Here is a 12126-nt window from a genome sequence, read left to right on the forward strand (position 1 = left end):
CCAGTGCTCCCACGGGGCTCCGACCTCAGCCCACTCCAGAGCCAGGGAACTCCAGGGAAGGGCTTCCCATCTGGGAATTTCTGATGGCACTGATTCCTCACATTTATATTGAACAAGTGACATTTTGTTGGGATCTGGCCAGACTGTGCCAGTTTTGTTTCACCAGTGGGCAAAGTCAGCACCAAAGACACAGACTCCAACTGAAGGAATCAGTGTCATTTCCTGCAGTTCAGAGCAGCAAAGAATCACAAAAGGAGCAGCTCAGCAATGCACCCAACCATCCCCACCAAAGATTGCCTGCAGTGATTAAGAAAGATCCAGCAGCATTTACCCTCAGCCTTTCCCATCCCCCAGATGCACACAGCAGCTGGGGAAGCTGTCACAGCCAAGGGCTGCAGAGCCACTCCTGGGCACTGGCAATTCCTGCAGGCGCCTCCAGCCCCAGCTGAGGCTCCAAGCCCGCTGGGAGAGGGCCCAGCTCTGACAGTGCTGAATGGACAAACTGACAGCACTGCTAGTGTGGCAACATCTGGTTTCATCCTCCTCTTGGGCCCCTCCCAAAGCCTGGCCAGGGCTCAAGGAGGAACCAAGGGAGCTGACTTTGACCATACAGCCCCAAACAAGGCCAGATGTCAGATTTCATGGCCTTGTCTGGCTTCTAAATACACAAAGGTCAATACATGTTTCACTAAGGAGTGGCTGCATCTATCACAGTGCTAATGACCATGCATATTTCATTAGGGAGCAGATACAAAGATAACCTTTGCTTGGAAGGTTCCTCCAGAGGCCACCTTTGGCTCAGGGCCTGCTGTCCAGGCCTCACTCAGGGCTGCTGTCCAGGCCTTGGCACTTCAGGGACGTGCTTTAGTGCTGGGCTTGGCACTGCTGGGTGAGCGGCTGCACTGGGTGAGCTCAGAGGGCTTTTCCAACAGAAAGGATTCTGTGATTCCATGATTCTATCCACTGCATTCAGCTGGGGCTATTTTAGCAGCATTACTTTGCTCCAAAAGTTCCCTCTTGCCCAGCTCCTGTGGCCTGAGGCTTCAGCTCCTTCAGCTCCTGGTGCTGAGCTGCTCATGCTGAACGAGACGACTCGGAGAGAAGAACACAGTCCATCCAATTCCTTCTGGGACACGCAGAGGGGAGGCTGTGCAAACAGGAGCATTGTTTGCTGTGGCCTCCTCTCTGCCCTTCACGCCTTTCAGCGCTTTGAACCAGCCAAGAGCTTTCTCCAAGAGTGCAATGGAGCAGCTGTTCCTGCTCCCGGGCCTGGCTCTTCCCAGTCTCTGACCTTGCCTGCTTCTGTCCCTCTTGCTGTGCCCTCTGTTCCCCAGGGCTGGCTGGCTGCTGCCCAGGACTGTGGCACTGGCACAGATCCAGTGCTCCAGACCCTCCTTTCTGTGCCCTTGGAGCTGCCTGGGCACAGCAGCCTTTTCCATCTGGAAGCTCCCCATGGACAGGGAGTGCCCAGCTCCGTTCCCTGCACAGCCTCCAGGAGCCCAGGGCTGCCATCTCAAGTCCCTGCTGGCACTGGGGGCTCCCAGGTGCCTCAGGCTGCTGTGACACCGCTGCACACGGGAGGGAACAGGGCAGGGGCTGTGCTGAAAGTCAGCTCCATCTGCTGCTGCTGCTGCTGCTGCTGCTGTGGGGTCATTTGTGCAGCCCTGGCCCAGAGTCAGGGATCAGATCCTGCCAGTCTCTTCCAGCCCTGGCTGCTCAGAGTTTGGGCCTCGGAGCCTCAGGTGGCCAAAGGCAGCTGCTGCTGGTCCCTCTGTGTGCCCGTGTTCAGCAGTGCTGCTCCATCAGTCTGTGCCCAGTAACGGGAAAAGCCTCAGCCCTGCAGGGCCAGGAGCTGCCGGGCTCTGCCTGAGCAGCTCAGCCAGCAGGAAGGGAGCTGCTCCACACGGGAACCAGGAGCAAAGGACATTCCTTTTGTAGGACATGTTTTCTGTTAAAAAAAAAAAAGAAAGAAAAAGAAATTAATAAAAACACAGAAGAGAATGTGAAAGATAAAAACAAAACCCAAGTGTGTAAAGAAAAATAGTGCATAACTTTGGATTAAGAGGTAACTGATCTTTCTTAAAAAGAGAACTCAGGTATTTATTTTGTAAATGTGATAATGGCATGGATCCATCTTACTGGCCTCAGTAACCTTTTTAAAAAAGATTTTGGGGTTTGTTTCCAATACTGTAATTTTGAATTGTGGTGAAATTGGTGTGAAGGAAGAAGAAATTGCTTTGTGCCCTGCCAGCTCCAAGCAGGATTGGGAATCTAAACTCTGTCAAAGCCCAAATCCTTGAGAAGATGACCTTCCTTCTCAGCCTGGGAATGAGCTGCACGTTCCCTTTGAAACTGCCAGGGATTTCTTAGAGTCACAAAGTCCCACTGAGAGCTTTTTGCTCTGGTTTGGCAGTACAGAAGGGCAATTCTCCATCCATCAGCTCCAGACTGCACTGCCTCAGGAGCACGGCCCACTCGCCAGCTTTGGCCCACTCGTGGCACTTCTAGAGGAGGAAGAAAGTGCAATTGCACAATTCCAGCCAATCAAGAAGGAAGAATGGGACAGACAAAACACCCTGTGCAGATCCAGGTGTTCAGCTGGGACTGTGGAGAGTTTGGGTCCTTGCCAGTTGGATGTGTGTCCCCAGCTGCAATCTCTGGGCCTGCAGCAGAGTCTCACTCACCTGCCAAAGCAGAAAGTTTAGGTGCTGTGCTCACAATGGGCTCGTCTGATGCAAAGCTGTCAGAGCAATGTGAGGGCAGAGCCATCCCAGCTGGGCCCAGGGCGGAGCCCAGCAGGGCCCTGGCAGAGCCCAGAGCAGCCTCAGCACCCGCAGAGCCCGGCTGCAAGGAGAGAAAGCAGAAACCACCCGTCAGCTGAGGGCTCCTGTGCCCTTGTGCCAAGGCCTGCGGTGCCCAGGCCATGCTGGCTGTGCCCAGAGCTGTGCCCAGAGCTGCCCATCCCTGCTGCCTTTGGCAGCAGAGCAGGAGGGCAGGACACGTGCCCAGCCTGCAGCCAGCCACGGCACATCCAGCCCTCAGCAGCTGCCCAGAGCAGGATGCTCCTGTGCTCGCTGCCATCTCCCAAAAGCTCTGATCCCAGCCTGCCAAGCACACAGGGACCCACCTCACGCCACCCACGGCTGGAAGAAAAGCTGCTCCCAAACCATGGCCTCAGCCTTCTCCAAGGCCACCGCCCATCCACGCCACAGCTGCTCCCAAGCACTTCCCCATCCACACTGGACCACCTCGATCGCTTCCTCTGGAAAACAAACAACACATTCTTGAAAAGAGATTAGAGACAAAAAGGCAAAACAAGAAAAACAGTAAAAACTCCTGTCTCTGTCAGGGCCTTGAGGAAGGCCCAACTCCTACATGGCGGGGAAAAACCCACACTTTCTCTCTTCCCCCCTGCACTGCCTCCCCCAAAATCACGGTGATCCCAAAGCAAACAAGGGCTGCTTGTGGCCTCTGACAGCCAATTGCTCAGGGCTCGCCAGCGCCCCAGCCCCTCAGGCTCTGCCCCAACCCGGCCAAGCTGCCCGGCAGCAGCTCCAGAGCAGCCCCATCCAGAGGCACCTGGGAGCCCTCAGCAAGGCAGCCAGCAGCACACGGGCAGGAGGACACAGATGGCGCTTCCTGCCTGGCACAGGGCTTGTGGCCATCTCCAGGCACCGCTCTGGCAGGGATCCCCGCAGCTCCGGCCCTGCCCAGCCGCTCTGGCGGCACCACAAAGGCTTCAGCAGAACCACCACAGGCCAAGGGGCTTCTGGCCATTTCCCCTGGCCCACTGCACGCCTGGGCAGCTGGCTGAGCACAAGCACCCTTTCCCCCTTCAGGGCCCCACCACCCCTCAGCCTGCTGTGCTGCTGAGCACAAGCACCCTTTTCACCCTTTCCTGCCTCTTGCCCTGCACACCCTGGGCAGCAAAGAAAAGCTCCTGGCAGACTGTATATCATAACACCTTCTAGAATTGAGGTATTTACAGTAATCTATAGTATTTAATAATATATATAATTATAATATACTCTAGAATTTATTTACTTACAATATAGACAAAAAATGGAAAAGAAGAAAAGAAAAATCTTGAAGAAAAGGAAAATTACCCCTGGCTCAGGATGCCCCAGCAAAGACAGCCTCCCAGATCAGCTCTCCTCCTCAGTCATCCGGCAGAGCAGGCAGCCGAGCCCCGACAGGCGAGGCCGAGTCCTCCATGCCCTGCGCAGCTGATCTTGCAGCCTCTGCATGGTGGAATATCGCCCATGCTGTATTGCCAGGAGGACATGCAGTGTTTCAAGTGCCAGCGCTGACACGGCACTGCTCCTGTCCTTCGTCAGGCATTCCAGGGCTGCAAGAAAGAGGAACAGAGCCACGGTCAGAGCCGGATCTGCGGGGAGCCCAGGAGAGCCCCCTGCAAGGGCCATCGCAGCCGGCTCTTGCCATGGGCAGGAGGGAGCAGGGAGCAAGGGGATCAGGCCGAAGCTGCTGGCCACCAATGGCCCACGTGGCCCTGAAAGCTCAGTGTGCTCTGGCCACGGGAGCAGAGCCCTCCGCAGCCGGGGCAGGGCTTGCAGCTCTCCCCCCGGCAGCCCGCGCTGCCAGCCCGCTGCCCTCACTCACCTCTGCAGATCAGCTGCAGCTCTTGCTGCTGCCCCCTCAGGCGCCGCCCGGCCATGCCTGTGAACACAGAGCCTGTCACGGCGCCAGCGGCACAGCTCCCTGCCAGCGGCGCTGCCGGCGCTGTGGCCACACGGGCTGCTGGCCCGGCAGGGCTCAGCCCGGCCCTTGGCGCACGCTGCCGCCCCAGGGCACGGCTGCCAGAGGGCGGCAGCAGCAATGCCCAGGCCAGGCGGGGCTCCACGGCGCCGGGCCCGGCTGGCGCTGCCGGGGCAGCAGGTGGAGCCGGGCCCGAGCTGCGGCGGGCCGGGGAGGGAGCCCGGGCTTGTGGCTCACCCATGAACCTGATGGCCGCCTCTCGCAGGGGCTCCTGTGGGCTCTCCAGGTAGCGCAGGGCCTGGCGCACGTGCTCGGCCGCTCGGCTCCTGTCCTCTGCCAGCTGCAGAGAGCGGCAGGAGGGAAGGGTTGGCGCGGGCCCAGCCCCGGCCTCCCCTGCCCGCACAGCCCTGAGGCGCGGCCAGCAGCCGCTGGCCAAGGGCTCCCGAGGGGAGGGGGCAGCGGGCCGGCTGCTGCCCGGGGAGCCGCGGTGCCGGCCCGCAGCCCCGCCGGGCCGGGGCTCCATGGGCACCCGGATCGGGCCCATGGGAGCCTGGACCAGAGCCCACGCGGCCCAGGGAAGGCAGCGGCCTGTGGGGCGCAGGCTGGCGCCCCTGGTTGCAGCGCTGGGCAGGAACGCAGCTGCCAGTCGCACTCACTGAGCAGCGCAGTCAGGGGGCTTCTCCAGCCTGAGGCTGGGGCTTGCAGGCCGTCCTTACCAGGCCCTCGCTGAACTTCCAGGTCTGACCCAGCTGCAGCATGTGTTGGAGATCCTTCCTGTGCAGGAATGTGGCTGAAGAATGCAGCGTTTCCCGGGAGTCCTGGAGAGCAGCAGAGACCTGGAGATGGCACCAGAGCCCAGGGCCCAGGACCCGCACAGGTCCCTGAACCAAGGCCAGGAGGAGGCTGCAGCCCACCAGGCGCCAGAGCAGGAGGCAGCCGAGCCCCCTGCCAGAGGGCCAGCGGCAGCCGGTGAGTCCTCACCTCTGCCACATGCTGGTTCTCATCATGGCAGTGGAAGAGCAGTGGGAGCAGGCTCTGGTGCACGTATGACTTCAGGGCCTTTTTTTCCTCTTCCGGTGAAAAATACAGTATCTCTCGGAAGATGAACATGGAGCACGCCTGCACCTGGCTATCATCCTGTATGAAAGGAAGAAAAAGAGCCCTCAGCATTGGCTGCTTCACACCCATCTGGGCACAGGCCTGAAAATGCACAGGGCACAAAGTTTGCAGGCAGCAGCCGGTGGCCGTGGCTGGAGGCGCAGAGCCTTACGTTGTCAAAGAGCGGCAGGAGCGCCCCAGCCAGCTGCAGGGCGAGGGGGCTGGCTAGTGGGGCACCATTGCACAGGAACAAACGGCTGAGGAGAACCATGGTCATCCTAAGCATCTTGCTGTCATTTTCCTGCAGCAGCTCCACGAGCCTTTCATGCAGGCTCCACATTCTTATTGCGGCCTGTGTGGAACACGAGTGTGTGAAACGCCATCCTGCTGCCGCAGGGCCCAGAGGCCAAAGGCCTGTGCCAAAGCACTGGAGCAGCTGGAGCAGGAGGCAGGAGAGCTGGGAGCAGCTGCCTCAGCGCCCCAAGGCCAGGCAAGGCCAAGCGACTGCCTTCCCCAGCCCCACGCTGGCAGCACAGCTTCAGCCGCTGCCTTCTTCTCACCGAGACACTGGTGCCGAGCACCAGGAGGCCTCTGAGGGCCAAGCGACGCATCTCCCTGCACTCGCTCTGCAGGTTCTTGGACATGACCTCCAGGACGCTGTCACGGCATTCACTCAAGTTCAGGCAGTCCAGGATCTGAGAGGCACAAGGCCGGTGACGGGGGAGCCGCACAGGGCCGGGCCCAGGCAGCAGCACAGGGCGCGGGCACCGTCCCGGGCAGCTGCGGCCACGAGAGGGCAGAGAGCCGGGAGGCAGCTCAGCCAGGCAGCGCTGGCCTGCAGGCTCACCTCCACAAGGAACGCCATGGCGGCCAAATCCCCGCATGGCATGTCTTTCCTAAGCAGCCCCAGCAGGTGGAATGCAACTGCGGAACACGAGGCTTTGGATGCGTGGTGCATTTCTCTGATAGGAGGAAATCGGAAGCAAAACCCTGAGGCAGCAGGGCTAAAGCTCTGCCAGGACTGACTCACAGTGGTCTGGCCTTTCTCCAGCACCCAGCAAGGGGGAGCCGGGCCCTCTGGGAGGTGGCTGCTCTTGGGCACGCCCCTCTCCCAGCCCTTTGCAGTCTCCTTGGCCATCCCTTGGTGACAAGGCCTTGTGGCCCACGACCACGGGGCCCCACTGTGTGGGGCACCCCGGGCACAGGGCACAAATGCCAGGCGCAGTTGGGGAGAAGGGGGTCTCACCTGGCCAGCATGCCCACAGCACAGTGGTGGGTGTCAGCACAGAGCAGCGTGTCCCAGCCACGCTTGTCTTCCATTGCCACCACAACATCCTCATAGTGCAGTCGGCAGAGCAGGGCCTTCAGGGTCTGCTCTGCAAAGCTGTGTGCGGAGCAAAGCCCAGGTCACGCTGGGAGCACTGGCTCCTGCCCTGGGCACGTGGCAGGGACGGGAGGACTTGCATAGAGCACCTGTTGGGGTCGGTGGCAAGGCCGTGTTGCTGCTGGCATCCCTTCCAGAAGGTATCGGCCACCTCTGGCATATCCAAGGTGCTGAAGAGCACTTGGAAGAGCAGATGCACAAAGAGGCGGGGGAAATGCACAGTCACCACATGTGGGACATAGGGCATCTGGAGGATCTTCCACATCACCACAGTTGCCTGCAAAGGACAGAGCAGCCTGAGCTCAGTGCCGAGGTGTCCGTGTGGCAGGGCCCAAGCGTGGCAGGGAGAGGCCAGCAGAGATGCAGGGGGAGCACAGGGCCTGGTGGCTCTGAAGCTGCCCCTGGGCCAGGTTTCAGCCCAGCAGGGAGAGGCAGCGAGACACCGTGGTGGAGGGAGGATGGAGAGCTGATGGAGAGGTGAGCTTGGGCTGAGCAAAGGCCAGTTGCAGAAACTCACAGCCAGGGCAAGGACAGGCGTGTGGTCCCCATCGGAGGTGCACGTGCTGTGCTCTGGCCAGTTGGCCAGCACGTCAAGGAGTACGAGCATGGCCGTCTCTGCAGTCCTGCACGAGCACATGATGGTCTTCCACATGGTGGTAGCAGCTCTGTGGGGTCAGAGCTCTGTCTCAGGGGGGTTTGGGACACAGCGCTGTGGCCTGGGCCGCAGTGGGGAGCTGAGCTGGCTGCCAGCCCTGCCTTTGCCCACTTGCCCTCAGCACACAGGCAGCCCAGCCCCGTGGAGACTGGCCCCTGAGGAGCAGGGAGGGAGCATGGCAGCACGCTGGGGACTGGCAAAGGGAGGAGCCAGAGGGCCCTGGAATTCTCTGTCTGTCAGACCACTGGGACAGGCTGTACAGGGTGATGGGCTGCTGAGCCCTGAGCCTTGTGGGCACGTGGGCCCCGTACCTGTCACATGATGGGGCCACACGCAGGAGAGCCATCACCACATCAGCGGGCAGTGCCTCTGTCAGATCCAGAAGGGGCCTGTACAGGTTGTACTCAGGAAACTCATTGGCCTCGAGCCACTGGTGGATGTACCTCACCATGGCGGGCACCTGGAGAAGGCAGGGGAGACTTGGAAAGCTGCCAGAGGGAGTCATGTGCCCAGCTGCCCCAGAAACGTACTTCCCTTGCCACCACACTGCCTTGGCCTCAAGGCTTACAGTGAGCAGCAGGCGTGGCTTGGGAGGCCAAGCAATTGCTGGGAGGATGGAAGGCAGGCCACAGGCTGCTTACTTGCTTTGGACTGGAAGGTCCCTCCTCCACAAGCATATCCAGCAGGGCAGCGCTGCTCTTGGTTTTGAAGATGGGAGGGTACGCTCTGACCACAGTGCCCGTGACGCTGGTCTCTTCCTCTCGAATCCTCTTCATGAATTTGCACACCATCTGTAGCAGAAGGGCAAGAAGCCAGGGATGTTGCAATGAGTGCTCCACACACGGTGCTGGGCTGAGCAGGGACAGCAGGCCCAGCCCAGCTGGGGGTGGCTGCAGGTACCTGCGCTGTTCTTCGGAAGCGGCCACGGGTGCGTTCCTGCTCTTGTGTGCGCTCCAGGGCTGCATCTGGCAAAGAGCGAGCGCAGCCAGAGCTGAGGGGCTGTGGGAGAGGCCGGAGAACACAGCCCAGCCCTGCGCTCCCAGGCAGGGAGAGCCCCGGGATGCTCCAGGGGGATGGAGCACGGCAACTGCGGGGTGTCTACCCAGCCCCTCTTCTGTCCTGTCCGTGGGCATTTCCCCAGGGCATGGCATGGCATGGCATGGCATGGCATGGCATGGCATGGCATGGCATGGCATGGCATGGCATGGCACGGCATGGCATGGCATGGGACGGCATGGGGCCAAGTTGGCTGGAGGCTCCAGCCCTGCAGCCCAGCTCTGCCACTCACCCTCCTGCGGTGGATGGAATGGCACCACCTCTTCCGTCTCCTGTGCTGGGGTAGCTCCAGGGCCTTCTTCCTCCTCCTCCTCCACGCAGGCCAGCTTGGGCACTCTCGAGGCTCTGTGCTCCATGGCTGTGCCTGGCCCGCGCCCCAGCAGCGAACCCCGCCGGTGCCGCTCCTGCAGGGCCTGGTGCGCCTTCCCTGCGGGCGGGACGCGGCTGTCAGCGCTCGGCCCGGGGCCAGCAACGGCCCCCGAGCGCCCCTCAGCTGCCCCGGGCCGGCCATGCCCAGGCGTTCGCTCTTTGGAACGAGGCACGGGAGGCTCGGGGCCGGCGGCCGCGCTGCCGAGCGGCGGAGCTCGGGCCGGGGAAGCCGCAGCGGAGGCGGCGGGAGCGGCCGCGCCGCCTGTGTCCTCCGTGGGCCCCGGGAGGAGCCGGGGCCGGGGCCGGGGCCGGGGCCGGGGCCGGGGCCGGGGTCGGGGTCGGGACTGGACCCTGCCTCGGGTCCGGGGCCGGGCTCGGGCCAGGCGCAGCCGAAGGGCGGCGATGCCGCCCCCGCACCAGGAACTGATGCCCGCCCAGCAGCGCCACCGCCAGTACGGCCAGAGCCGGGCGGAGGCGAGAGCGCGGCGGGACGGCCGGGGCCGGGCACGGGGCAGCCCCGCCCGGGGCCGGGGGCGGGCCGGGGGCATGGCCCGGCCCGGCAGGGGAGAGGGAGGCGGGGAGAGGAGAGGGACGCCGGGCAAGGGACCCCGAGAGAAGGGTGCCCGACAGTGGGAAAGGGAGAGAAAGAGAAAGAAAGAGAAAGAGAGAAAGAGAAAGATTTTTCTAGTCTATCTGCTTTTGCTTTTGCTTCCGCTGCCGCTGCTGCTGCCGCTGCTGCTGCTGCCGCCGCTGCTGCTGCCGCCGCTGCAACTGAAGCACCGGGGCCGTTCGTCCCCGTGTCCGTTCCCCGCTCGCCCCACGAGCCCCACGTTCGAGCCCCGCGCGCCCCGGGGGCAGCCCCTGAGTCTGTCCAAACACGGGAACTTTGCAGCGGTGAGCCCAGATGCAGAGCCCTGACTCCTGCACACTGGCACAGCAATCCCCTCGCTTGCTGCTCTGCATTGGCCTGGCTGAGGGGCAAACACTGTCGGGCCACCTTCCCTTGGGCTAGGATTCCTACCTGACCCCAGCACTGCACTTACGCCTCCAGTGTTGCTTTCCCGTAAAAACAGGGGAAGGAAAACTGTGTGTGGCTCATGGTATTTTAGAGTGTCTAAAAATCACTAAGTCACCGATCTTAGAGGTGAGGTGCATCTGGAATTACATGGAAAAGGGGAGCATAGAAATAAATAGAGGAAAACATCTTGGATTGTTTCTTTCATTTTCATTTCACTTCTGGAAAGCTGTTTCAGTTTTCCAGGAATCTTCTCCTGTCTGCTCTTCCCAAGAATCTCTCGTGGAGAGCAAGGTCAAGCTTCTGTCACAAGATTTGCCACCAGGAAATTATGCCACTGGTGAAGTTTTCATTATGACTGTTTGTGCTGGTTTAGGGCAAATTTTGGGAGGAAACCTCCAAAAGGGTCCATCTAGAAAGCAAGTTCAAGCGGCCCCTCCCCCTACTAGTTCAGGAAAAGACTTCCCTCGAGAAAAGTGAAAAAAACCCAGTTTTTTTAACAAGTAAAGTATTTACAAGGATGAAAAATGAATAATATTAAATGAAACCTCTGACAGTGCTGAAGAGATGGCAAATTCAGAAAGTCCTTTTTGTGGCTTGTAGTTGGCTCACTCGGTCTCTTCTAAGTCTCTTTGGTGCTGGAATGCAGCGTCCCAGAGCTCGGTGGGCCACAGGTGTGAGCTGCTGGTGTTTTTCTGGGTTTTCAGTCCAGAGCAGGTTTAGACAGTTCCAAGAAAAAGGAAAGTCACAGTCCAAAGGAACTTCTCTGCCCCAGCTAGCTAAAACCAAATTGCTAGACCTGGGCTGTGAAGGCACCAGGATATTTCCAAATCTGGGCACTGTCAGTCCCAGCAAACACCAGATCTGGGTGGTGCTGGAGCCAGAACCTGCAACTTTCCAAATTTTGGCTTTCTGTGCCAGCAAATCACTGGACTTGGGCTGTGCCAGCATCAGGAAGTTTTCAGATCTGGGCATTGGCACTGCCAGCAAACACCAGATCTGGGTGGTGTTGTTGCCAGCGACAGAAATCTTCCGGATTTGGGCTCTGCTGGCACCGGGAGATTTCCAAATCTGGGTTCTAGTGCAGGAGACACAAGATGTGGGTGGTGCCAGACCCAGTAGCAGGAAGCTGCCATGGCTTTTGGATTTCTGTGCCAGCAAATTGCTGCATTTGGGCTGTGCCAGAATGGGGAAATTTCCAGATCTGGGCACTGGCAGTGCCAGCAAACAGCCCATTTCAGGCTCCAGGCTCCAGGAAGGACTGGATCTGGATGCCTTCTTCTTTGCCTTCCTTCTTTCCTTCCTTCTTTCCTGGGGTCCTGCTGCCAGCAAACCCCAGATTGGGCGGTACTGGCAAGGGGAAATTGCCAGGTTTTAGCTTTCTTTACCAGCAAATTCTGGACATGGGCGGTGCCAGAAGAGGGAAATTGCCAGATGTGGGCACTGGCAGTGCCAGCGCACACCAGATCTGGGTGGGGAATGTGCCAGCACCGGGAAATTGCCAAATGTGAACTTTCTGTGCCAGCATATTGCTGGAATTATGCTGTGCAGGCATCTGAAAAATTCTGGATCTGGGCACTTGTGGTGTCAGCAAACACAAGATTGGGTTGCTGTAGGTACCAGGTATTTGCTTGGTTTTGGCTTTCTTTGCCAGAAAATTGCTGGACTTGGGCTGTGCTGGCACCGGGAAATTGCTGGATCTGGGCACTGGCAGTGCCAGCAAACACCAGATCTGGGTGGGGCCAGAACCAGGTATTTGCAAGGTTTTGGCTTTCTGTGCCAGAAAATTACTGGACTGGGGTTGTGCCAGCTGGGAAATTCCTGCATCTGGGC

The 12126-nt window shown here is 59.9% G+C and overlaps 1 protein-coding gene across 1 annotated transcript; it reads right to left on the bottom strand.

Moving 5' to 3' along the window:
• Window positions 1–4145: 4145 nt before the first annotated feature.
• LOC139604247 (maestro heat-like repeat-containing protein family member 7) lies at window positions 4146–9265 on the bottom strand. The gene is made up of 14 exons (XM_071455346.1): window positions 9170–9265; window positions 8495–8644; window positions 8165–8313; window positions 7716–7863; window positions 7288–7475; window positions 7061–7198; window positions 6662–6776; window positions 6375–6509; window positions 5987–6166; window positions 5698–5853; window positions 5433–5552; window positions 4954–5056; window positions 4621–4677; window positions 4146–4348 (listed from the first exon to the last, which is right to left on the bottom strand). Exons 1-14 carry the CDS (start codon window positions 9263–9265, stop codon window positions 4146–4148), a joined length of 1938 nt encoding a protein of 645 aa, XP_071311447.1.
• Window positions 9266–12126: the final 2861 nt, after the last annotated feature.

This window comes from Agelaius tricolor, unplaced genomic scaffold, assembly GCF_023055355.1.
Source record: "Agelaius tricolor isolate 1412-34295 unplaced genomic scaffold, bAgeTri1.0.p SCAF_48, whole genome shotgun sequence".
Lineage (NCBI taxonomy): Eukaryota > Metazoa > Chordata > Aves > Passeriformes > Icteridae > Agelaius > Agelaius tricolor.